Source organism: Berghia stephanieae, chromosome 5 (assembly GCF_034508935.2).
Source record: "Berghia stephanieae isolate SIO BIC M18660-M18661 chromosome 5, UCSD_Bste_1.3, whole genome shotgun sequence".
NCBI classification, from domain to species: Eukaryota; Metazoa; Mollusca; class Gastropoda; order Nudibranchia; family Aeolidiidae; genus Berghia; species Berghia stephanieae.
In genome coordinates this window covers 40,340,247-40,367,862 of record NC_088364.1, presented here as the reverse complement: position 1 = coordinate 40,367,862, position 27,616 = coordinate 40,340,247, and the positions used below count along the sequence as shown (strand labels likewise).

General features: G+C 36.1%; 2 protein-coding genes across 3 annotated transcripts in view; one reads left to right on the top strand and one right to left on the bottom strand.

Moving 5' to 3' along the window:
• Positions 1 to 1,256: 1,256 nt before the first annotated feature.
• LOC144972916 (phosphomannomutase 1-like) lies at positions 1,257 to 15,368 on the bottom strand. The gene is made up of 7 exons (XM_078914719.1): positions 15,241 to 15,368; positions 12,988 to 13,105; positions 10,606 to 10,682; positions 10,075 to 10,166; positions 9,632 to 9,731; positions 7,317 to 7,505; positions 1,257 to 6,655 (listed from the first exon to the last, which is right to left on the bottom strand). Exons 1-7 carry the CDS (start codon positions 15,313 to 15,315, stop codon positions 6,548 to 6,550), a joined length of 759 nt encoding a protein of 252 aa, XP_078770845.1. The 5' UTR covers positions 15,316 to 15,368; the 3' UTR covers positions 1,257 to 6,547.
• A 6,687-nt stretch (positions 15,369 to 22,055) lies between these two features.
• Positions 22,056 to 27,616, top strand: part of LOC144972905 (centrosomal protein of 95 kDa-like) — a 29,758-nt gene continuing 24,197 nt past the window's right edge. Inside the window, exons 1-4 of one of the 2 annotated variants that reach the window (XM_078914705.1) lie at positions 22,056 to 22,266; positions 24,267 to 24,341; positions 25,831 to 25,959; positions 27,205 to 27,429. In XM_078914705.1, the coding sequence (XP_078770831.1) occupies positions 24,287 to 24,341; positions 25,831 to 25,959; positions 27,205 to 27,429 (409 nt within the window). In that variant the 5' untranslated portion in view covers positions 22,056 to 22,266; positions 24,267 to 24,286. The remainder of the gene's footprint in view (positions 22,267 to 24,266; positions 24,342 to 25,830; positions 25,960 to 27,204; positions 27,430 to 27,616) is intronic. The other variant, XM_078914704.1, reaches the window with a different exon arrangement.

The window sequence follows — 27,616 nt, the reverse complement described above, 5'->3', positions numbered from 1 at the left end:
ATTCAAAACAACAAATAGAATAATACATAACAGAGAGATACTTTAAAAGGAAAAAAATATATAATATCCTAAAACAATAACTACACATTTGAATGTTTCCCTCTCAGCCAAGGAAAGGACTCCGGCTATTCCAACTCAAAGGCAGAAAGCAAATTGGAAAACAGCTATAGAAGGATAGAAGTAGAAGACACAGTAAGTGCCTCCCTGCCCACTATGGGAGGTCTGGATCCTCACCCAGAAGTGTTGAATAAAATTTGAACTTAATTTCTATTGTCTAGACAATACATTTTGGACTAATGGGGCCTTTTATTTGGGCACGGAGATATATTTCTGCATTAAAAATATTATACATTTCCCAAGGTTAAGAATGGAAAATGGTCCATATAAATTTTAAGAAATTAATTATATTCAGAATAATGAGAGGTACCCACAAAACCCACATGCTAAAAATGATGGAGTCGGTTTTCGGTGGGATTTGACAAAACAAAGGTGATTAAAATCATCACAATGTCTAATATATATATATATATATATATTTTTTTTTTTTTTTTTTTAAAGGAAAGAAATGTTGAAGGGGCCAGAGAGAAATAAAGAAAGGAAGAGAGAGAGAGAGAGAGAGAGAGAGAGAGAGAGAGAGAGAGAGAGAGAGAGAGAGAGAGAGAGAGAGAGAGGAAGAAAGAGAGGGAGAGAGACAGAGAATAATTGGGAGAACGGGAGAGGAAGAGTATGTTTCAAAGTTATATTTAAAATAAAGGAAAGAGACAAACTAAAAAACAGAAACTAGGTTGATCTAACAAGGTAAAAGAGATAGGTAACCATCACTACTTGTTTTGAATCTTATTGATCTTCATATCTGTTGATGAAGAAGAAAACCAAATTGTCTATCATTCATCCCTGTTAACAAATTGGAGCTAAAAGCGTTAAAGAAGTACCAGTTATTTACATAATAAATATCAATATATAATCTGCATCTAATTTTGAATGATGATTTACCGGGATAAAAAAAAATCCATTTGACTGTCTCTCTCCCAGGAAAAACCAAATACTGTAGGGACTCATCCCAGAAAATGACGCGTAGAAACAGGGACAAGACTAATTAATTTGGGGTGTAGAAGTAGAAGAGATAGCAAGGTTGTGGACCAATGCAGAACACAACCACCTAAGAACGATAATGTTCTCATATTCTTACGGAAATTCCACCAATAGCTTCTGGTCAATAAAAAGTACAAAGTCAAAGAAAAAGAAACATCATAAAATATAGTTTATGCTGCTGTTTAATTAGCCAATATGATTAATTTTAAAAAAAATCATTTTGTCATCAACAGAAATCAATTTGATTTGACATCACAATTTCACAGCATATCATCCCACACAATAAACCTCAATACTGATTATGGCATTGTAAATACACTGATGTAGTGAACCTCACTTTATATGAATATAAAACCCACAATGACATGGTGCCATCCTTCAGAGTATATCACACATACATTGTGTGGCGCTTTTCAGTTGCAGTCCAAAAACTTAACAGCTGGTAAGAGAAATTATACAAACAGTTATCATAAACAAAAGAACAAGAGCTATTGATTGTTGTGATTGGCAGATCTAAATAACTTTGTTACAAAGGGTTTTTAAAAGGTATTTGTATTAGCAATATGGCATAAGTAGGTAATGAGTTCCGCACAGACGGAGTCGAAAAGGTGAAGGATTTGTCAGAAAATATAGTTTTTGGGGATTCCCCTCTCAAAAGATAATTATAGTCAGATTTTATATTCATGGCGCATGTTTTTCTGCCTTTTCTCAGCTGTCCCTCTATCAAAAGTTGTATAACATTTTGTCAATCTCTGAATCAATTTGCTTTAACTTTAACTGAATAAAGATTTTGGACTCTATTGATGCCACACCCAAAAAGTTTCTGTTTTTAGACCTATAAAAAACTATGGACTCTAAAATTGCTGTCATAAAATAAGAGATTTTACACTGTTAAATATGTAAACAAGTTATGCACCACAAAGTAAGAGATGAATTCATCACATTTCCAAAAAATCTTCGGCTAGTGATTATGAGTTCACGTCATACTTGTTTCTGAATAAAAACAATTCGCTTTAACTGTTATGAACTTACAACTTATGTACAGCATTAAATTTTAAATTTATGATTTATTGCATATTATCTACATCATGTCCAAATACCGAAGACTGATAATAAGAGATATGAAATCTCTTGATTTAAATCATTTGAAATACTGATTATATATTCAATATTATTGTCAAATTAACAATGAATGCTGTTTATATAACTTTGAAAAATTGTATCTATGCATGAACGTTTAATAGAGCATTTAAAGGTTTTTAAAACCTATAAAGTCTATGATACGAAATCTCTTTTGGTTCCACTCTTGTGAAGCTGTGAAAAGAAGTCTATGTGTATCTATTGATAAGCTATTAAAGAGGACGGCTATGGAAATGGAATTTCACAATAAACCCTAAGAAGATGGTTATCAAAATAAGACAGAGAGATCACCAGTGTGGATCGACATGGTAGGAAAAGGATCCAAGACAACTTTAATATGGATATCATCCAAAAATGAATGGTGCTGGGTAAACATACATCCGACAAAGGATTGGACGTTTGATAATTTGGGTAGAAAAAGGCCCATGGGCTCTGGACAGAGGATCATTGTTATTCTTGCAGGTGGTAAAGATACTGGATAATTAGGATGCCATTTTTTTTTCTCTGCATCATCTGGAAGGTAGAAGCTATTATTCTGGGGTCAATGCAGATGTGTTTAAAGACTGGTTAAAGAACCGTTTGCTGCCAGCCCTCAAAGCACCCAGTTATATTATTGTATTGGACAAATCCACCATTTGGTGGCCCATGATCACTTCAAGATTCCAACTTTGGCAACTATAAAAGCTGATATGATTTCATGGCTTTAATTAGGCAGCACTACATATTCTGACCATTTATCAAAGAGCTAACTATACTCCTTAGTGAAAAAAACAAACAAATCAGAAACAGTTTTAAAAGCAGGGAGTTTAGACACGAGGTTTTGTCATCAGATCACTGTGACCGCAATCCAATCGAGCTCATTTGGGCCCAGGTAAAGGGAAGGATTGAGAAAAGGAACACCAAATTTACTCTCACCGACGAGGCAATGAATGATATAAAAAGGGAAGACTGGGAAAAGGCATGCTCCAACCTTCTGGAGGAAAATTACATTTAATTGGATATTTTGTAGCTGTGCATCGAGGGACAATTGAGAAAAAGAAGAAAAACATGCGCCACTTATCAAAAATCTGACTATAGTTTGAATACTGAGTAAGTGGCTTGATGTATCAGTTGACATATTTAAAAAAAAAAAAATCTTTGCTGCATTTCATCCAAATGAATTTTTTCTTGTATTGGAAGAAAGTTGTTTTAGTTTGTATACAAACACCAATGGGGTACTATGTATAACACAATAGACACAAATTTTAAGTACATGGTAGCTGTTCCTCATGCTATAAAACCAGAGTTAATTCTGGTTTCTATAGTACAGTGAAATTGAAAGGAGCAATAGATTGCTATTCAATAAAAGTTATTCTAGTATATATAGCAAAGCATTTTCCTTTAAATCTATTACAGTTAATCATCCTATGCAAACAAGAAGGCCAGAATTATTAATATTACTACTTCCGGTGCAATGCAAATCTAACCGAGGGTATTTGAATGTATGTTGGGAGCTCTTTTTACTGAATATCCAACAAGGGACTTGGTAATTTATTTGAATTTGAATGAGAGATCATGCAGGATATCAGCAACAAAGCTTCTCTATTTATTTTTTTGTTATTTGTTGGTTTACACAAGATAATCAGTTATTATAAGAAATTGTAAAATAATGTAAAAAAGGGCAGTGTAAAATGAAATAAAAAATAGACCATGAAAATGTTAACAAATTACCGGTGTCCAATTGTATTAACATATCTTAAGCACAACTCTACGCACACTTGGCATATTAAGTTTTATCTGAATAAAATGATTCCCTTACAACCCGAGAACTCCCCCCCCCCCCAAAAAAAAAAAAAAAAAAAAAACAACAAAACAACAAAAAAACAAAAAAAAACAACAAACCCAATAAAAAAACAAACAAGCTACATCATTGTACCTTTGCATAAAGCACCTTCCAAACATTATCTCCATTCAACTCAGGCATGAAAGAATACCTGACTATAAACAATGACAAATGTTATAAGAGTGGTGGTGCAAAAATTACACATAACAAGCGGCTTATACTGGGAAATTTGCTTTCATTTGGCCAGATGAGAAAATAAATGAAGAATCATGGAGGAGCATTAATCGTGAATCCAAGAAAATGGGCCATTTGGATATTTAAATTTCTTTATCTATAAGATCAACATCTCAAATACAAACACTTATTAAGTGGCCTTTTAAAGAGGACAAGGACAAAACCATTTCCTCTTAGATGGATATCAAAGAGAGAATACAACAGTGTATTGTGGGATATAAACAGTAAATCTATGAATGAGTATATCATTCAATATTCATCAATTTGATTTCGCACATAATCTATAAATAGACCAAAAAAAAACTACATCCCACATGGAGATCAGGGAGTGGACAACAATGTTTTGTCGGAAATAAACAGTGAACCTATGAATGTGCAGATCATTCAGTCTTTTTCATTTTGATTTAATACCCAACTTTAAAACAATCACATGGTCCTAATGAAAAAATGTTGTAATTTCTGAATCCAAGGCTCAATAACGATGACGCATTCTACAAGTTTCCCTTTTTTCATACTTATTATCCATGAACAAATACAGTGCAATCATTTTATGTTGACAATAAAGTTCTTGGTCATCCTTTTCTTACCAATTCATTGACTATAAACATTTTCACACATTGCATGGTGCTTGTAATACTTATAGGCCATTTTAGCACCAAGTATCAATTCATTGCTCATTCAGAAATAGCATAGTGGTCCCTTATTGCCAAGTTAACTTCCTAATGTCATAAAGACTACATTTTTCTTTATTGTCATTAATTACTTTTTGACCAAGTTTTACCAGATATATTTTGACATCGACTTTGGTGTGACGCCAATTATATATATATATGCTACGTGTCAATATATGTAAGTTATACAGGTCGATATTAAGATAAAATCACAAGCTTACCCATCCATTTAAATGTATAGTAATAACACAAACTGTTAATTTATAAATTTTAATTCACATAACAATTAGACACCCGCATTAAATTGGTAAGAAAATAAGTTGTATTTATTACATTAAGTTCCATTTCACATGTCAACAAATGCTATCACATAATTTCGATATAAATTTGACAAACACAAGCTTTAAATAAGATAATATATATATATGTAAAACATCATCTCCCAAAATTCTAACTATGCATTTGACTGCTTCCCTCCCAGACAGGGCCAGGACAAAACCAAGTAATCTTCTTCCAAGACAAAGACAGAAAGCATGTTGGAAAACAGGTATAGGGGGATAGAAGACACGGTAAGTGACCTCCCTGCCCAGTATGGGAGGTCAGAGAACCCCACCCAGGATCTATGTGCAGACCTGCCATGTAAAAAAAAAAAAAAAAAGTAGTAACAGTGGATCAGGATTTTGACAATTTTAAGTTGTTTTGCTGGAAAAATTAGTAATCAGCTTGTATTTCATAATTCCATGCTATCAATTTGTGATTTGGAGCATAGCTTAATGAAATTTTCTTTTCAGATTATTAATTTATTAAAAAATTTGCAAGGTCTACAGAGGTGGTGGTTGTTGTTCAAACACAGACTTGATTAATTATACAGTCACAGATATTCTTATTCATTTAATCAATGTAAACAAGTTAATTTTTTTTGTTTATTTAAAATCAACATAATGGCACATTTAATATCTATGTTTTATGTTTTTATGTTTTTAAGGGTTTTACGGCGCTTGCAACACATTAAGGTCATATCAGCGCCAGTAAAAAGGAAGAAAATAGGATAGTAAAAAGTTCTAGAATTACACTTAAAGCACAAAAGAAAAGGTGAGACAAAGAGGAACTGGTTCAAATAGGGAACAGATGTAGATTCCAAGAGCACACCGTCAAAGTACTTAGTTTGAGATCACCTAAAAGTCTCACCCAGACACAAGCACAGGTCCCAACTAAGAGGAATACACTCAAATGTTTACCAATCATATAATATAATATGTAAACTAAACATAATACAATGCATAACAGAGAGATGATTTACAAGGAAAAAAATATCATCTCCCAAAACTATAACTATACATTCGACTGTTTCCCTCCCAGCCAAGGAACTCCGGCAAGGATCAGGAGAAAACTAAGTAATCTCATTCCAAGACAATGACAGGAAAGAATTGGAAAACGGATATGGGGGGATAGAAGACAAAGCATGTACCTCCCTGTTCACTATGGGAGGTCAGGATCCCCACCCAGATTTAATATCTATGAAAATGAACCCAATGGTACCCAAAACTTCCCTCATGAACACTAAAATGGAACTAAAAAGAATTTAATCTCAACTAGGGAAAAATAGCTCTGACAACTGTTTCAGTGTGTCTTCAGGACTGACCACCTTGTGGCCAATCGTCCGAGGATGTGCATAGATTTCATGGTCATTGCCTCCCTGCAATATGATAAAACAAAAAAGGTTAAAGAACAGGGTAAATGTATTTTGAAGAGAGAGAGAGAGAGAGAGAGAGAGAGAGAGAGAGAGAGAGAGAGAGAGAGAGAGAGAGAGAGAGAGAGAGAGAGAGAGAGAGAGAGAGAGAGAGAGAGAGAGAGAGAGAGAGAGAGAGAGAGAGAGAGAGAGAGAGAGAGAGAGAGAGAGAGAGAGAGAGAGAGAGAGAAGAGAGAGAGAGAGAGAGAGAGAGAGAGAGAGAGAGAGAGAGAGAGAGAGAGAGAGAGAGAGGAAGAGAGAGAGAGAGAGAGAGAGAGAGAGAGAGAGAGAGAGAGAGAGAGAGAGAGAGAGAGAGGAGAGAGAGAGAGAGAGAGAGGAGAGAGAGAGAGAGAGAGAGGAGAGAGAGAGAGAGAGAGAGAGAGAGAGAGAGAGAGAGAGAGAGAGAGAGAGAGAGAGAGAGAGAGAGAGAGAGAGAGAGAGAGAGAGAGAGAGAGAGAGAGAGAGAGAGAGAGAGAGAGAGAGAGAGAGAGAGAGAGAGAGAGAGAGAGAGAGAGAGAGAGGAGAGGAGAGAGAGAGAGAGAGAGAGAGAGAGAGAGAGAGAGAGAGAGAGAGAGAGAGAGAGAGAGAAATAAAATGCATAAATTACACTACAGGATACAAAACCAACCTTGTCAGTCTTATCTCCAAAGAAATGTATTGTCTTGATATCATCATCTAAAAATTGCAAGCAAAATGATTTGTCCCACCCAGTAGGAAAGACGTCTATGCTTATCTGACCTCCATTTGCAAATGTCAAACCAGCATCAGGAAATTCTTGACGTAAAGCTGCTATAAAGGTCTCTCGTATATTGTGTTCCTGAGAAATAATAATATTTGTATAAAAATATTGGAAAAGTACAGTGACCTTGCAATCGCTAATATTCTGCACTCAGATATTTGTCAGGACTAAAAGGACATGCACATCATCATATTAGTATCACAGATTATCAAGCTTAGACCAAATGAGACATTAGATGCATCGAGAAAAGAAAATATCCCCCCAATAATTATTGAACATAGTTGTGATGCCTGACGATAATCACAATTTATATTTGGCAACCTTACAACAAGGTCACCAAGACTGAAAAAAACAGGATTGCAGACATGAAACAAAATATTGGAAATAGACATTCTGAGGATAAAATAATTTAATAAGTGATATATGATAAATTCTTTGTCAGATTTATTTTTTCTGTAATATTTTTACCAGCAGTGCAAAATGCACTTATCTTATGATTTTTTTACTTTAACAGCAGCAGCACTACATGAAGTACATATATCAGATTTTCTTTCAGTGATGAGTCTCAAGACTAAATTTTCTGCGGGTTTCAGACCCTAAATCATGATTCATTCTACATAAAAGTTGAGCCTGTATTGCAAAAATCGTGACCCCCCCCCCCCCCCCAAAAAAAAATGGAATACAGGAAGGCCATTTTTTTTTCAGTTTGATTTCTAACTATTCATAATATTTCAAAATAACAAAGGGAAACTTATTTCCTCTATTCTTGGGATTATATCTTTGTGATAATTTAAAACCATCTAAATAATTCAATAAGATGAAATATATTTATTGATTGGTGACAGTTTTTAATTATACAGTGGTATCCGTTTATAAGCACGTCCCACAGGAATCAACAGTATGCTTATTTATCGCTACTCGTACTAGGCCTAAAATACAGAAAGAATATCTTGTCCCTTTGAGTTTCCAATTCTCTATGTACTAGGGTTGCAAGGCTTGAGCCCATAAAAAAGTATTCTATTTTTTCTCTCTTTTTTATGTTAGAAGATTCATTTCCCTGCAACATCATATTACAACAATATAACCAAAAGCTAGAGGTGCTTAAATGAGCCAATAAATTAGAGAGAAAAATGAAGTGTGAATGTGACTCATATAAAAGGGGACAATACAAAACAAACAACGTTTCGGTCTATGTGTTTTGTGTGTAGCCAGAGGAAGACCAAACGCCGACACATTGTTAGTTCTGTATTGTCCGCTCTTATGCCAGTCACATTCACTCACTTTATTTTTCTCTCCATTGACAACATTATATCATAGCTTGTAATTTGTTGCAGGTCTAATTTTTGTTTAAATAAAATTATTTATGAAATCTTCTATACAGTTTCTGACTTAGTCAATGCACATGGAAATGGAAGATAAAGTCTATGGTTTGAATGCTTTTTAAAGTTTGAAGTTGTTGGCTCTCTCTCTCTCTCTCTCTGAAACATACACACACTCTTCCTCCCACTCCCCTTTCTTTTCTTAATCTTCCTCTTCCTCATGCTCTACCACCACCATCTCCTCAACCTATTCGTCCTTCCTCTTGAACACTGTTTTTTGCCATTTGCAACACTTATTCTCCTCCCCCTAACCCTCAACTCCTTATCCTGCCAATGTTAGATCTGGTTCAAGCCCAACCTACCAGTCCCTAAACCCACCCATATCAGAAAGTCTGCCAAACGTGAATTGTTATTGTTGTAGACTTTATGGCGGATCTGCATGTCCATTTCATCACTGGAGTGTTAAATGATGAAATGTGTTTGTTTCACACAGGAGATGATTGAATAGGAAAGTGGGAAGTAAAACATCACATAGCACTCTGATTGTATCTGCTAATCTTGTTGACTGATATATTTCCCTCCTCTTGATTATTTTTTAAAATGGTTAGAAAAATAGCGTGCTTATAAGTGGAATCTGTTTGGGTGAGCATGTTTATAGAAGGTCAGTATAGATAGTAAAAATGCAGTTTCACAACCGAGCTTGCCATGAACTGGAGTCCACTGCACTTTTTTTTTCATCAGAGGCATTTAAAGAATTTACTCATGTGTTTTGAAATAGACAACTATGGAACCTTGTATCAATTGTAAAATATCGACTCATTTGCAACATCTAGAACTAACTTCCGAAAAGATCATTCTTATTTCACCAACAAATAATTATCTTACCTTATCAAATTTGACAAACTCTTCTCTTTCTTGTTGATTACAGCTTCTTCCAACTGGGCAAATATTAACCATTGAACTTCGAAATTCAATAAAAGTTCCTCTGAAACAAAATGATTTGGAATTGTATAAAAACGAAACAATAATTCTCTGAGAAATATGACGAATTTGATTTGTTTATTAGTCCACAATAATAATTATAATTTTCATACAATCATGTTGTCAACTATATAAGATGTGTGGAATGTTGAAACATAATATGCATTACTAGTACACCAAGTACAATAAAGTATTGAGTACAAAGTATTGAATAGCCTATAAAGTTGACATTTTAATTAAATAAGCTAATGCCCAGATGTATTGCTTAATTCTTTGATTATTAACTCCTTATTTAAATCTCAATACAACTAACTTATAGTCATGTTATGAAACATTAAAATCCAAACCTCTTGCAAGGGAGAGTCAGCTTTGACATGTAGCCCAGAGCAAAGTTGATGAGCTTTTGTAATGTTTCGTCTCCAATATGTTTCTTTATGTCCTGAATTTGAAAAGCACAAAAAAAAAAATATGAATTAAAAAAAAAATGACATAAGTATAAGGCTGATATGAATTACTTGCATTATCTTGACAGCATAAGGAAGTCTATTAAAAGAAGAATTGACACCGAAGTTTTTTCTGAAACCAAGTAAAACTGTCTAAACTATTATAGCTTTATTATAGCATTCTCATCTCTTACTTTGCCTACAATATTGTTTCAACAGTTTCAATAATAAAATAATTCAAGATCCTTATACAGTCGACGACTTTTAAGATTTATGCACATCAATATCTCATGAAATATACTGTGATAGAGATAGTTTCATAAAATTGAACTGAAAACAAAAAGATATATTAAGTTTGAGTTGTGACTTAGAAAAGAACAATCTTCCATTGCAAGCTGTGAACTTTTTAAATAGTTAAATATTAAAGAAAATTACCTGTTGTCCAATCTGCTCTGTTCCTTTGTAAGCTACCAATCCGTTCTCAGCAAAAACATAGTCAAATTTGGCGATCACTGAAAGGTTAAATATTCAAAACAAATTTTTAAAGATAGTGATAGTACAAAAGCAAGAGGTGCCCTTATTCAGATACAAGAAAAAAAAATATGCCTAAATTTGTCTGTAGGACCTGTAAATATAAATCAAGTGATAACTGAATGGAGTTGTAAAGTGAACAATACTAGCTATTCATGCTTCTTTCGTATCATGTAAATGGTTATTTAGGTGAATTAAACAGATCATTATTTTGTCCTGTTGTCATTAAACTTTCACAGTGGCATGGCAATTTTACATTAATTCCTATCTCCCAAATGTGATATGGGGCTTTGTTTGGGGGCACTTGCAAAGCAGATGATGTAGTGATTTACCCAAATAATTCCAATGTATGAAAACGGGGCTCATGGAGACTTGTCATTGTGAATTACACTGTTTTGGTGTTCCAAAAAAAACAAGAAAACAAAAAACAAACACTTAATGCTCATTTTTTTTGACAGATAATCACTCAGGTTTGAGAATTGATGATTCAAATATTTCCTGCCATTTACCCCATTTCGTCCCCTTGACAATTTATTTCGTGTATGAAAAGGCATAAGATACCGCCTAAGTACACACAAATAGGTCAGGCCCAGTTAGTGAGTATTTCTAACAATATTTTGACACACCGATAAAGGAAATGCATCGCAAAACCTGATGACACAATGCATTTTTTCAATCATCTGTGTTAAAATTGTGAGTGATGCTCAGGATCTGTAGGCTGTTTACTCTGGGTGATAGACAAGCACTTAAGGTGACTATGGGTCTTCGGTTCATGGTCAGCGGTCGATTTCAGGGCCAAAATATACTTTATTTTAACTTTTCGAGTAAAAAATTAAAAAACTGAAATGCTTATTTGACTAGTTTTAACAAACTATACGATAACTGACGTAATTTTCAAAAGTGTATGCATTGCATGTTGAAGGCTCATACAATAAGATAATAGTTAAAATGGATCTATGTCAATAGCTTGACAAGCATAGAAACAAGAGGTCACAGAGGAACTATCAATTCCCATTTAGTTTTGATTCTAATGACAAACCCATCCTGGAAAAAAGGGTCTAAGAACGCCCTTAAATATTTCCCCTTTTACATGATATAATATTTCAGTCCTTATTGCAAAACAAGGACTGCTGGCAAGAGAAGAAAGCTTAATCCAAACAGTCAAAATCAAAATTTTTGACACTCCTCTAACTTTCTTTAACTTTAGTATGGTTTCCTCAACAATACATTCAATAGCCTTACATGCAGCTGGATGGGTAATATTTGGCCTTTTAGAAAATGCATTGGATTCAACAATTTCTTGATTAAAGAAAAATTAAATAACTTTTTAGTGACATCAATCAATGTCATTGTTGTCAATTAAAAAAAGGGGAGGTCACTTGCGTTTAACAGGTATGTCAAAATTGTTTTAACATATATCGTCATTTGCCAAAGTGATTTGCAATCCCTCTAGTAGTTTGGCCTTATTGTCATTTAAAGTTAAAGGAAAAATTGGCATTTTTGTGTGTTTTTTTTGTGGTTGCGAACTGTAAAATAAATAGAAAAAATAAAGTTTGCCTTTATTAACAAGGAAAATCATTCTATTTGTATAAGTGCATGAGGCTGTGACAAAAGGTGGTAGCAAATGTAATGGAAGGACTTGGTTATTTCAATATTATAAAGAAAAAATGAATTGGAAAATGATCTGACAAGAATGATTGATATAAAAGCATTTAGAGGTGATTATGGAAAGTTGATGTGCTATTCACACACAACTAATTGTGACATTGACTCCTTTGTTACAAAGTATATACAGTCTTCACCTCATTCATATATGAAAGGAAAATAACCCCTAGTTACAGCTTCATGGAAGTGGGGTTTTTTTCTTCTTCACAACTAAAGCTAATAAAATTCTCATCCAATGAAGGAGATTTGTGGCTGCAATTTTTATCAAAGTTGGCACTAAATACCAAAATCGAAATATTTAAATATTTTCAAATTATACTAATTATAATGTGAAAAATGGTTAACATTATAGCCATTGATCAAGGCAATGGGCGAATATGTCTTCATGCCATGTATATTTCTAAATTCTTGAATCACTAGATAAGTGAATTTGGTTTTATCATTATGATCAAAATTAACAAATTTTGACAAAAGAATGACTTTTCATTGTGCATTTAGAATGAAAGAAAAGGTAATTTGCCATAAATTTGCAGACAAAATAAAACCCAACAAAACCCAAAAAACAATGAAATACTGGATCCAGGTATGAAACCTCACTAGCATATTATGTAAGAAACATACTTTCATTGCCCCCACGCAACTGCTCTGCAATTTTAATAAAGTCAGATCCTCCGACCAATCCAATCAAGACTTTCTCCTTTAGCTTTGACAAGAAATCTGACACATCTTGCTCAATGCACTGGAAATTAAAAAGAAAAAAAAGAGAAAGAACAAAAAATCACTTTTCAATAAAGAAGCAATGTGTCCAAATGTCAAATAATTTTTTAAAAATTTCTACAATATTTCCAACTTGAATTTTTGGAAAGTTACGGTTATTGACAAACAGGTCTGTTAAAATACTGACAGGAAATTGATATATTATAAGGACCTATGGTGTCTTCCATCCTGGTTTTAAACTCAATATTTGTTGAATGATCTTATTGTTGAATGATCTTACCATTGCTGTTTCTGAACTGTGAAACTAATACTTCTTTGCACTCCTTTTCTAGGTAGGAAGGGGGAATTTTCAAGGAACAAATTTCATGAGGTTGGGTGTGCCAAAAGCGAAATAGAGAGTATGGGTGGTTAAGGAAAGGCTGTCATTATTCTCAGCCAGGGGGAAAATAATCTTTTTTTTTAATTTTCCGCCCAGCGGAGAATAATAAAAATTTGGTTATTTTCCCCCAGCTTTTTCAAGCGGACCCCCATATTCTGACCCCGGTGGTGTAAATAATCTGGTCGTTATTTGGACCCCCTGGCAGCTGCCAAGAATTTGATCATTATTGGAGAGTCAGTGGGTAGTAGCGGTGGCAGTTGGTACTCAGTGCGTTATTAACCAGTAGATTTTTTACCACAGTAGATTTTTTACCCATTTCAAGCCTGCTCTGACAAAAATAATTTGGAAAATGATGGGAGATGACTTAACTCTGCTCTTTCTTATTGCTTTTCAACTGCTAGTTGTGTAATTAATTCTCACTAGATTCGCTCAATCAGACTACAAACGTTAAAGGTTACAAATCGTTTTAGTGACTGAACAATTTACCACTAGGCGACTATAGCGAGTACTCTACTGTATCAAATATCCCCCCCCCCCTCCTCCCCATCTTTTTTACTTCAGAATTTGTGCGCACACACTCCCCCCCCCCCCCTTCGATTGAATTGAACTCATGATATGTGTCGGTGAGAATTCACCAAAAGGTTAAGCATAAAAAGGGGGTGAGGAGAACATAGAAGTGTCATCAAATTTTTAAAAAGGTGAAGAGTTCTGAAAAACATTCTGTTTCCACAACCCCCCCCCCCCCTCCCCCTCTCTATTAACATTAACACTAGAGTAATAGTGCTGATGGTAAGGAATCAGTGGCTAACAGGGTTGGAGGTAAGGATTCAGCGGATAATTGGGCTGTCGGTAGGAACTCAGTGGATAGATAATTGGGCTGGTGGTAGGGACTCAGTGGCTAATAGGGCTGGTGGTAGGGACTCAGTGGATAATTGTAATGTTTTAAAGGGTTTTACGACCCTAGAAACACATTAAGGTCATATCAGCGCCAGTAAAAAGGAAAAAATAGGATAGTAAAAAGTACTAGAATTAGAATTAAAGTACTTAAAGTTAAAGCGCCAAAGAAAAAGAAAGACAAGGGAAAATTGGTTTAAATGCGGAACAGATGTCGATTCCAAAAGCACACTATCAGTGTACTTAGTTTGAGATCACCTAAATATCTCATCCTGACACACGCACAGGTCCCAACTGAAAGAAACACTCTCAAATGTTTACACATCATATATTATTATATGTAAAATAAAGATGAATAATGCAATGCATAACAGAGAGATTTGCAAGATTTGCAAGACAAAAATATCATCTCCCAACACCAACTACTAGAATCAGTAATACCATGTTTCTTGGCTCTTCTGTAGATAAGTAATTTTACAAAACAAAATGCATAACAATACTAGGACGTTTAGGGTGTAGGCAGCAACGAAGTCAGGGGCCTTTTACTTTTTTAGCGATCCCAGCAAAGTTTGAGCAGCCGGTTCTGCAACAAGAACACACGGTAAAAAAGGAGAGGCGGGGGGCATAGAATCACTAAATTTCATTGCAAACAAGAATCACAGAACAGATGTCAAGAAAAGAGTGGAATTTAAGAGGGCGCTGAGACAGAGGGGAGAGGGATGATGCAATTCGAACGTCGTACCCTAGCCCAAGAGGTTTAGTAGGGGACTAGACCCTAGGTCTATCATGTCTACCAATCTTAAATCTCGAGAGAATTAGCAGAGGCAGATGGTAGACCGAGAAATGGAAATACAAGACTTACTAATTTTTTAAAAACAACTTACCCTTCGCGCCGGTGTCAAAGTTCCATCGACATCGAATAAGCAGAGTGTAGACGTGTCACGTCGCGAGCAAGCCATGGTTGATTGTTTATTTGGTAGTGTTCAATCTTGTGTACTAAAGAAGTAGGAGTAGGAAACAAAACTTTTCTTAGCTTTTAAACACAAATGAGCGAAAGTGATTCTAATTGTTAAAACAGTATACTAATTTAGCATTTATTTAATATCGATGGGAAATGCGTTTTACCATGTTTCTTGCTGGTAAAAGTAATAAATAGTTTGACGAATTTTAATGCATAGCCCACTGACTTGGAAATTAAGGGGTATATTATCGAATAAGAATGTTTTAGAGTAGTAAAGTCTACACTCAGGAACCACTACATTCTACTCCTCGTTCATGAAAGCTTCTCTTGACAACGCATTTGATTGGCTTATTTAGGACTGATAGCCAATCGGATATTGAGGTGTTGAAAACAACACACTAGTGCTGGGTCGAGTTTGAAACGGATCAAATCGAGCGGGTTTTCGATCGAGTCCTCTAAAATCGAGTCGGTTTCGAGCGGGTTTCGAGTCAGTGACGTCATCGAGCAGTGATTCGTTTGAAAAAAAAAAACACGAGCAACTCGTTTGCCACAGGAAACTTCACATACCCCTCCCTCTCTTATGTCTGTGGCTGGCTTGACTGCAGCTGGTTATGATGGGGGCTGCCAGATGGCCAAGTTCAAAATTGGTTACTAAGAAACGCTTTTCTATTATTATTCATTTAAAAAAAAATCTTTTATTTTAAAAAAAAATGAAAAGATAAGTTTATCCAACTGTAGTCGATTGTTTTGTTAATCAAAACAAATGAGTTTTTCAAGGGAGTCAGAATGCTTGTGGTGTTTGGCTATTTGGGGTCTGTTTGACTACTTGGGCAAGAAGAAATCTGGCTGTCTGGCAGCCTTGATTATGATCGTTCGTCGCATCACACACACATACACACACACACACACACACACACACACACACACACACACGCCATCAAACAGTTGTTGATGGTGAAGGGTTGAGACCCCCCCCCCCCCCTTCCCACCACCATCATCCCGCTGTCACCTTAACATTTCATATTTATGTCGCGCCAAAAGTTGTCGGCCGCCCCCACCTCCCATAATTTGTCACTGGTCGTCATCGCCTCTTGTGTGTGCGGGAAAGGTCGTGCCTTTCATTACATTATTTGAAAAATAAATGAACAAGAATGGTGTGTTTTTATTAGGTAGGTAGATAATAATAATATTTAGCAGGTTCCACACCCAGACACACACGGATTGCCCGGACACGATGATAACGATGCCGACGACAATGGATGACGATGATGATGATGATGATGATGATGATGATGATGATGATGATGATGATGATGATGATGATGATTATCGTGTTTCTGTTTAAAAAATGAAATACTTTAGCAGGTTCCACCCCCACCCCCCACACGGATAGACCGGACCCGAAGAAGATGATTGTGGTTTTGCTGGCTGTTACGGCTGTGATGAGGATGATGATAATGATGATGATGATGATGATGACGATGGCGCAGATGGTGATTATTTGTTCGGTCGCTCAGTGGTACGGTGTCTCTTGTCACAAAATCAAGCCTTGTCAATGGCCGGATGAGTGACAGTGATTGTTGAAAATTGTGATCCAGACGTTAAGTCCGTGTGTCAGGCACTTGACTCAGGTGTGAATGTATTCTTATCTTATAAGCAATGACGGGTATTGTAAAGAGCTTTAATACAAAAAGACTCCAAACAGCGATCGGTACCTACTGTACGAAATGGATGTATGGTCGATATGGCGTGCCGGAGGAATAAATTAAATTAAATATTGTGAAGTTCATTGAGCATGGTAAATCCTTGGAAATGCGCTTTGAACTAATACACCTGCTAGACAACTCCGATTCCAATATAAACGACTGATTAATATTCCCATATATAAACTATAGTTAGCTGAAAATCTTTCTTTGTCGGGACTCCAAAAGTATGGAACGAATTAGACAAAGAAATCAAAGGGTCTTTTAGGAGCACTGATTGATTTTAGATTGATTATTACATTGAAATGTGTTGATATTTATTTTATCCATTATTATTTAGGGTGGTGTGGTGGTGGTGGTGGTGATGATGATGATCCCGCTGATATGATGGTGATGATAAATAAATTAAACATAATTCCCTTTATTCATCCCATAGGGGAGATTCGTCTTTCGGGTCTATTCTAAGGGAAGACTGGAATAACCCAAGCGATAGCCACAGTGCAGCGCCGCAAATTTAGTTAGGGCAAGGTGACTTGCTCAAGACCACTCAGCGGCGGGTGATCGAACTCGGTACCTTTCGGGTGCCAACCAAAGACCGTACCGCTGCCCCTGATGATGATGATGATGATGATGATGATGATGATGATGATGATGATGATGATGATGATGATGATGATGGGAACTAACAAAGAATACACAGGCATCTAAAATTGAAACATTCCATATTCAAAGCTAATGTTTTACTTTAAAAAATTGAGCTTTACAATATCCACTAAATGTGATCAAAGCGCTTTGTAAAGGGGTCCCCGGTCAACAGCAACATTTAAAATGTAGGACGGGACATGCCGCCTGTTAGGCGATATTACAATTTTTCAGACAAAGACAACGCTGTTAACGGCCAGGTACTCATTTTACACCTGAGTACGGTGAGAGAATGTGAGTAAAGAGCCTTGTCCAAAGACTCAACTATGCACCGAGCGCGAGGCTCGAACCCAGGACTTTCCGATCCCAAAGCGGGTGTCATACCACTAGACCATTATAATGCACGAGACCCATGGTCGACTAGAGTACTACCTATAGTTACGTCATGACTAGACCTCATAGCCGCACTACTGTAGGAGTGTTCATTGATAGAGGGATGCGTGTGTGTCATAGAAATAGCCTTAGTGTGTGTGTGTGTGTGTGTGTTTGTGTGTATGTGTGTGTGTGTGATAGTCAAACTTTAGTAGGTTTAATGAAGTCTTGTCACACACGCGTGATACACCTATACGTATTTCCCTGCCACTGCCACCCAGACACACTAACATCTGACAAGGAGTGAGGGCTGTGGAAGAACCACAGACTACCGTGTGCAAACATTGGCGATTGGTATCGGATGGCAAACTGTGATCGTTTGAATTTGAAATGATTCGAAACACTCGTTACCCCTCCGCTCGCTCGAATCCTGATCGTCTCAAGCTCGTCTCACGTGTCAAGATCGTCTCAAGCTCACAACCCGCCTGATCGTTTTACGATCGAGTGATCGTTTTACTAACTCGCTCTTCCGGCATTGAGATCGAGCACTGACTCGTGGCTTGGCGCTCGATCGTCGATCGAGTAAAAGCGATCAAATAACCCAACACTACAACACACTGAGTTGAGAAAATCTACCTTGGGTTTGGGACATGGTGGTCCCCAAAGACCAACTTTTATAACCTTTATGTTTAAAGAAACTTTGAATTTTTGTGTAATTAACATTTTCTTTGTCTGAAAAATACAACTGGTAAGTATTATTAACTATTGTCTTAGACCATCTGTAGCGGTCTTTCTAAATTTTATTTTGCGGCCCAAAGATGTATTACAACAAAAGCATGATCAGACACATCCTTGACTTCGACTTGTTCAGTCGCACTAAACTGCTGTTTCTGAGTGACTCTTACTTTTAGGAGGTCATCCCTGTCCTAGTCAGAGTAAGCAGTTCTTTCTGTCGTATATTGCATTTACTTTCCATTTTCTGTTTGGATTTCAAACACCCAAACACCCAAAATAAAAGTAAGAAGTTCTGACTGACTTTGTTGATGAATGGTCGATGACAAAAATTCTATGCAACACGGAACTGTAGAGGCGTGTCTAGGTGCATACACTCAGTTCCCAGTTTACTTATGATTGACTATTTGTTGGCTGAACTTCTTGGTCTGTCGTAAAAAAAAAAAGAGTAGTCCCTGCAAGCTTTGTTTTTTTTTTTTTTTAAGTTTAAGTGGGAGAAAGGGTTATGTGTACAAAAACTGGGGGAATGGAGAGTAAAAGAAAACTAAGAGGGTGGTTGGGGAGGAGGAATTTTTGATTGCTTGGTCTTCATCTGCCAATTTTCTTTTTGGCAACATTTAAAAGAAATTGGATCCTTTTTAATAAAACTAAAACGGACTTGTTTATGTACTGTTTCGCTTTCTTTTTATTTTTATTTATTTATTTTATTTATTTTTTGGTAATTAAAACATCTGGCTAACAAAACACAGCAATAATGGCACTGTTCGGTAGGGACTCTTTTTTCTGAATGAAGGTACCAATTTGTTACCAATGACTCAATCAGACATTTAACTCTCATACCTTATTTAAATGGCGTGTAGTTACTGTTAACGTGAACGTAGATCCTGAGGCTAGGTTCCCTGTTTGGTAACGAAAATAATGATATCAAGATAACTGCATATTCCTCTTTATAACGCATTATGCATCTTTTAATTGAACCCCCCTAAAAACTTATTAAAAGCGACAGCAATTTTCCATATTAACTTTCTTAGGGCGAGTTGGTCACATATTTGATTCCCACTGCTGCTAGCGCACTAAACTGCCCAAGTTACTGTGTACGTAGAACAACTCCTTAATTCTTTCATTAATTAATATGAGTAAAAAATGAAGAAAGAATTACTCATCATCAATATTTTAAAAAATTGCAATAGGCATGATCCCATGATGAAGTTGATCAAGAGCAAATGAATACAATTAGAAGGATTATATCACATAATTCAACTGGTTTTACAATGATTATTGCCTTCCAACCGTGGCTTAGTTCGTTCCAACCAGTAGGCTATTTTAAACATTTCTAAAAGTTTCTGCTCGCGACCCCTTTTTGTCGCAACACTCAACAGCTTTTTGAGTGCCTTAACCTAAAGTAAGGGCCCCCCCCAGAGTTTTCCGGATAATACCGGACCCGAAGAAGATGATTGTGGTTTTGCTGGCTGTTACGGCTGTGATGAGGATGATGATAATGATGATGATGATGATGATGACGATGGCGCAGATGGTGATTATTTGTTCGGTCGCTCAGTGGTACGGTGTCTCTTGTCACAAAATCAAGCCTTGTCAATGGCCGGATGAGTGACAGTGATTGTTGAAAATTGTGATCCAGACGTTAAGTCCGTGTGTCAGGCACTTGACTCAGGTGTGAATGTATTCTTATCTTATAAGCAATGACGGGTATTGTAAAGAGCTTTAATACAAAAAGACTCCAAACAGCGATCGGTACCTACTGTACGAAATGGATGTATGGTCGATATGGCGTGCCGGAGGAATAAATTAAATTAAATATTGTGAAGTTCATTGAGCATGGTAAATCCTTGGAAATGCGCTTTGAACTAATACACCTGCTAGACAACTCCGATTCCAATATAAACGACTGATTAATATTCCCATATATAAACTATAGTTAGCTGAAAATCTTTCTTTGTCGGGACTCCAAAAGTATGGAACGAATTAGACAAAGAAATCAAAGGGTCTTTTAGAGCACTGATTGATTTTAGATTGATTATTACATTGAAATGTGTTGATATTTATTTTATCCATTATTATTAGGGTGGTGGTGGTGGTGGGGGTGATGATGATGATCCCGCTGATATGATGGTGATGATAAATAAATTAAACATAATTCCCTTTATTCATCCCATAGGGGAGATTCGTCTTTCGGGTCTATTCTAAGGGAAGACTGGAATAACCCAAGCGATAGCCACAGTGCAGCGCCGCAAATTTAGTTAGGGCAAGGTGACTTGCTCAAGACCACTCAGCGGCGGGTGATCGAACTCGGTACCTTTCGGGTGCCAACCAAAGACCGTACCGCTGCCCCTGATGATGATGATGATGATGATGATGATGATGATGATGATGATGATGATGATGATGATGATGATGATGGGAACTAACAAAGAATACACAGGCATCTAAAATTGAAACATTCCATATTCAAAGCTAATGTTTTACTTTAAAAAATTGAGCTTTACAATATCCACTAAATGTGATCAAAGCGCTTTGTAAAGGGGTCCCCGGTCAACAGCAACATTTAAAATGTAGGACGGGACATGCCGCCTGTTAGGCGATATTACAATTTTTCAGACAAAGACAACGCTGTTAACGGCCAGGTACTCATTTTACACCTGAGTACGGTGAGAGAATGTGAGTAAAGAGCCTTGTCCAAAGACTCAACTATGCACCGAGCGCGAGGCTCGAACCCAGGACTTTCCGATCCCAAAGCGGGTGTCATACCACTAGACCATTATAATGCACGAGACCCATGGTCGACTAGAGTACTACCTATAGTTACGTCATGACTAGACCTCATAGCCGCACTACTGTAGGAGTGTTCATTGATAGAGGGATGCGTGTGTGTCATAGAAATAGCCTTAGTGTGTGTGTGTGTGTGTGTTTGTGTGTATGTGTGTGTGTGTGATAGTCAAACTTTAGTAGGTTTAATGAAGTCTTGTCACACACGCGTGATACACCTATACGTATTTCCCTGCCACTGCCACCCAGACACACTAACATCTGACAAGGAGTGAGGGCTGTGGAAGAACCACAGACTACCGTGTGCAAACATTGGCGATTGGTATCGGATGGCAAACTGTGATCGTTTGAATTTGAAATGATTCGAAACACTCGTTACCCCTCCGCTCGCTCGAATCCTGATCGTCTCAAGCTCGTCTCACGTGTCAAGATCGTCTCAAGCTCACAACCCGCCTGATCGTTTTACGATCGAGTGATCGTTTTACTAACTCGCTCTTCCGGCATTGAGATCGAGCACTGACTCGTGGCTTGGCGCTCGATCGTCGATCGAGTAAAAGCGATCAAATAACCCAACACTACAACACACTGAGTTGAGAAAATCTACCTTGGGTTTGGGACATGGTGGTCCCCAAAGACCAACTTTTATAACCTTTATGTTTAAAGAAACTTTGAATTTTTGTGTAATTAACATTTTCTTTGTCTGAAAAATACAACTGGTAAGTATTATTAACTATTGTCTTAGACCATCTGTAGCGGTCTTTCTAAATTTTATTTTGCGGCCCAAAGATGTATTACAACAAAAGCATGATCAGACACATCCTTGACTTCGACTTGTTCAGTCGCACTAAACTGCTGTTTCTGAGTGACTCTTACTTTTAGGAGGTCATCCCTGTCCTAGGTCAGAGTAAGCAGTTCTTTCTGTCGTATATTGCATTTACTTTCCATTTTCTGTTTGGATTTCAAACACCCAAACACCCAAAATAAAAGTAAGAAGTTCTGACTGACTTTGTTGATGAATGGTCGATGACAAAAATTCTATGCAACACGGAACTGTAGAGGCGTGTCTAGGTGCATACACTCAGTTCCCAGTTTACTTATGATTGACTATTTGTTGGCTGAACTTCTTGGTCTGTCGTAAAAAAAAAAAAAGAGTAGTCCCTGCAAGCTTTGTTTTTTTTTTTTTTTAAGTTTAAGTGGGAGAAAGGGTTATGTGTACAAAAACTGGGGGAATGGAGAGTAAAAGAAAACTAAGAGGGTGGTTGGGGAGGAGGAATTTTTGATTGCTTGGTCTTCATCTGCCAATTTTCTTTTTGGCAACATTTAAAAGAAATTGGATCCTTTTTAATAAAACTAAAACGGACTTGTTTATGTACTGTTTCGCTTTCTTTTTATTTTTATTTATTTATTTATTTATTTTTTGGTAATTAAACATCTGGCTAACAAAACACAGCAATAATGGCACTGTTCGGTAGGGACTCTTTTTTCTGAATGAAGGTACCAAATTTGTTACCAATGACTCAATCAGACATTTAACTCGTCAATACCTTATTTAAATGGCAGTGTCTACGTACACAGTAACCGGGCACCTAACCTCAGGATCTACGTACACGGTAACTCCAGTAACTGGTTTGCCGCTACAATACAAACAATGGATGGACCTCGCTCTGTATGTGTGTGTGTGTGATTTAAAAAATCAAACCATACAATACAACCCATATAAGGTGAGATCCAAGGTTACCGTGTATGTTACTGTTACCGTGTACGTAGATCCTGAGGCTAGGTGCCCGGTTGGTAACGAAAATAATGATATCAAGATATCTGCGATATTCCTCTTTATAACGCAGTTATGCATCTTTAATTGAACCCCCCTAAAACTTAGTAAAAGCGAACAGCAATTTCCAGTATTAACTTTCTTATGGGCGAGTTGGGTCACAATTTGATTCCCACTGCTGCTGCTCACTAAACTGCCCAAAGTTACTGTGTACGTAGACACTCCATATTTCTTTCATTATTATTATGAGTAAAAAATGAAGAAAGAATTACTCATCATCAATATTTTTAAAATGTGAAATAGGCATGATCCAGATGAAGTTGATCAAGAGCAAGATGAATACATTTATGAAGGTTTATATCACATATTTCAACTGATTTACAATGATTATTGCCTTCCACCGTGCTTAGTTCGTTCCACCAGTAGGCTATTTTTAACATTTCAAATAGTTTCTGCTCGGGACCCTTTTTGTCGCAACACTCAACAGCTTGAGTGCCTTACCTAAAGTAAGGGCCAGAGTTTTCCGATAATTGTAATCTACTCGGTCACTGACTATGCTCAACATCTCTTGATTGTATTACAAGACAAACTAATGTATCAATTGGCCATTGACATTTATAAAGAGGTGCAGGCGTTTGATGTGCACACACACATGAGTGCTCTCTCTCTCTCTCTCTCTCTCTCTCTCTCTCTCTCTCTCTCTCTCTCTCTCTCTCTCTCTCTCTCTCTCTCTCTCTCCCTCTCTCTCGGGGTGGGGTTTCAGACCTCTCATAGTGGGCAGGGAGGCACTTAATGTGTCTTCTATCCCCTTATCTCTGTTTTCCAACATGCTTTATGTCTTTGTCTTTGAATGAGATTACTTGATTTTGTTCTGGCCTTGGCCGAATACCCAGACTGGGAGGGAAGCAGTCAGATATATAGTTAATTCTGATTTATTTTCAACAGGTTTATGCATTTACTTGAGGATGGAAAATCTTGGGACTATTGATGCAGATCCAAATGAGCCTCCTAATAATGAAGGTATTTTGTCAGTCCTGTTGGATGTACTAACTTCTCTGTAAAGTCACGTTGCAATTCCATTTTGGTAATGATTTATAGAATCAATTTTTAAAATGAATTAATTCAGGGTTGCCTATTTTCCGTATATTTATGGAATTCAGTATGTTATAAACCCTCAGAATATTTTTCAATTGCCTGCTACATGGAAAAAAGTAAATACATAACATCTTTTTACTCAGAAAGCAGTCTGTCTCTGTGTTTGCGTAAAAGTGTGGTGAATATTTGCCTCCTTAATTTGCAACCCTGACCATTGATTTATCCCTTCTTTTCTCAAGAATGTTGGCTCTTTTTTAAAAAAATTCTCAGCTCTGCTATACTTTTCTAATATCATGCATTATTCTTTGTTACTTCTTGGATTGTTTCATTTGCTTTGTGAGTGCCTTGCGTCATATTGAAGATTTGAAAAACTCCTTTGGATAAGAGCGAATATTTCATTTTGCTTCTTCACATCATTTTTTGTTTTTTTCAATATTATTTTTTGGTCCTATTATATTTAGGTTGTCTTACCATTTTTTTCTGACAAAGTTAACATAAATTGCCTCATTGAACATAATACAGACATACAATTCCTTTAGCTTTATTTAAAACTTACGAAGAATAATGAGACAAGGAATCATAGAATTAACGTTTTCTTCCCAGCTTGGATTCTCACCATTCTCAGTTCATTTGTATATGATTGGGGAACAATGGATGAAAAATTTTTGTTGTTGAAATTAATAACCTAAAGATGTAAATGGGAGACCAATATTAAAGACAAAACACTTTTTTTTAAATGAGAGAACTTTTATTTTTATCTTAAATCCCTTTAATCTTCAAGGACTGGAATGTCAACTATAATCACCCTTAAAGAATACAATATGTATTTGTCTCTAATTTCATATGAAATTGAAAACAAATGCGACATCAATAAATTTACAGTGGTGCCAACTTTATTTGAAAAATGCATATTCTGTACTCATTTTGCTGTGGTTAATACTAATACGCATTTTAAAATTTCTATTATTTAAAAATTTTAACACTCATACACTCTTTTTTTGTGCTTAGTTCAATATAATATTATCTGGCTGGATCATACCAGCTTTTACATAGAGTCTGGGAGTGGATACTATTTATTAGACAATATATAGTAAGTTTATTCATTAATTTAAATATCAGCCATTCTTATTCTTGGGTAATGCTTGCTCCACATGCTTTTTCACTGTGCAGTATAAAGATTTTTAAAAATATGTTTTTGACCTTAAAATAGTATTACTTGTATATTGTCACTTTGTATTCCTGGGGTTTTTGTTCACAATTGACCCATAGATAATTAACCTCAAAAGATAAAGAAGGAGAATCATAATTCGTGAATAATTTTTGAAAGAAAGGTTCTATTTTGGGCTCATTTTTTCATTTGTTGTGATTTATTACTGTTATGTGATATTGTCGTATAAACTTTGTGCATTTACAGAAGTCATCCATTTAGCCAACCGCCTGTTAGCAGAGTTCAATATCCCGACAACCATACAAAATGTTGGAGACATTTGTGCTGCCCTCTTTGTCTTGTTGTATGAAAATCTGTTTAGTGACAGATTAAGTGGTGAGTTTCCAATTTTTAATGTTCTTTTTACCAAAATTTCAGTGCTGTTGTAGTTGAATCCTACTGCCACGCTTCTCTCATAATTGTAATTCTAAAAAAGGTTGTAGACAACATTATAATTGCTAGCATGCCAAGTAAATAAGACCCTCAGAAGTCCCATGTAGCATAAGTTTATCCAGGTTTCTATAGTTTAAATGTATAGTAGCAATTGCTAACTACTCTTTAGATATGACAATAGTCTATTTCTTTCAGACATTTTAGAGTTAGTAAAATACCAGGTGACCGATAACTATCTGGTTCCAAACAAATGCATATAAAATCTTAACTTATTGGGTTTCATGTCACATACTTCACAGCTTTATTTCACATTTATTTTGATTATTTGTATAAAAGTTTGGACAAAATCCAATTGCTGGAATGTTAATTCACCTAGGAAGAAAAAGGGCCCAATGATGTCTTGGTACATCAGTGCAGTCCGCACTGTCACTTTCTGGTCGTACAGCCCTTTCTTTAAAATTTAATCTGGTTTATGTGATCACCAAAATACAAAATTTTTAGTGTTCACATGACCGTTCTTATAAAAATGATCGCCATTAAGAAACTAGACTTGTTGAATGAATGTTTGATTTGTCCGATAAAACAATGGCACATTTCAACTCTGGCAGTGATGTTGGTGATGATACAAGGCAGTTGATTCTTGTTTTGAATGTCTATTTCTAGTTTTTTTGCAAACAATGCACACATTAAATGGGTTTTTAATTATAACACTCATTTTATAACTGTCTTAATGTATCCTTTTTGGCAGAGGTATAGGTATCAGTGGGGGACTTTTAACAAGATTTCAGATCAGCTATATGGCTGTATTGCTCTTATATCTACATCTGATCTCTGTTGAACTAGTTCCCTTTGAATTGCAGTTTCTTCGACGTTTGTTAGCTGAATCTAAATCTTTTGAAAATTCTGTTATCCTTCATTTGATTGGCACTGAAATGGCCTATAAGTTTCACAATCATTGTAAAAACAATTTTATAACTAACAGTCATGTACTATTCTACTGTGCTCAACCACATATGTGGTTACTAGATTCCTCAATATCTGGTCATCAAGGAATTAAACCATTCTTGTTTGCCAATGTGTGTTCCTCTTGTATTTTTTCAAACTTTAAATTATTATCATAGACTGTAAATTGAAATGACTGTGGTATCGATTTTATTGTGCATGTATGAATCTTTTTATCTTGCTCAGGTATCATACGCCATCCTGTGTCAAAGGAAGATGAAATTTACAATTGTCAAACTGTGATAGATGTGTTATCTACAGACATTGTGCGTGATAGTCTCAGTCATATCAGAGGAGTAGATATCGTGGAAGGGGACATCACTGCCATCTCAAATCTCCTTGACATCTTCTCATACCTGTTGGAATATGTTGCCAATAGAATAGAGAGTGATGTTGGGACTGACAATGAAGGTTTGTTGTAACGCCATTCATTTAAAAATGTTCACAATTAAGTATTCATAGTGTAGATGCAAATCAGTAGAACTGCATTTTTTATTTCTCTTGTCTGTCCCGACAAACCTTAATATAGACTAACCTTACAGTTATCTAGCTCTGTAAATTTTGCTGTACTATTTTTCTTTTAAATAAAGTCATCCAA

Bases quoted from the DNA above. Each gene is read 5' to 3' on its own strand.
- LOC144972916 (XM_078914719.1), bottom strand. From the start codon at position 15,315: ATGGCTTGCTCGCGACGTGACACGTCTACACTCTGCTTATTCGATGTC. The intron at 10,167-10,605 runs GTAATTTTCTTT...TTTCAAATTCAG, and splicing joins CAGAGCAGATTGGACAACAG to GACATAAAGAAACATATTGG. The intron at 6,656-7,316 runs GTTGGTTTTGTA...ATCATATTGCAG, and splicing joins TTGGAGATAAGACTGACAAG to GGAGGCAATGACCATGAAAT.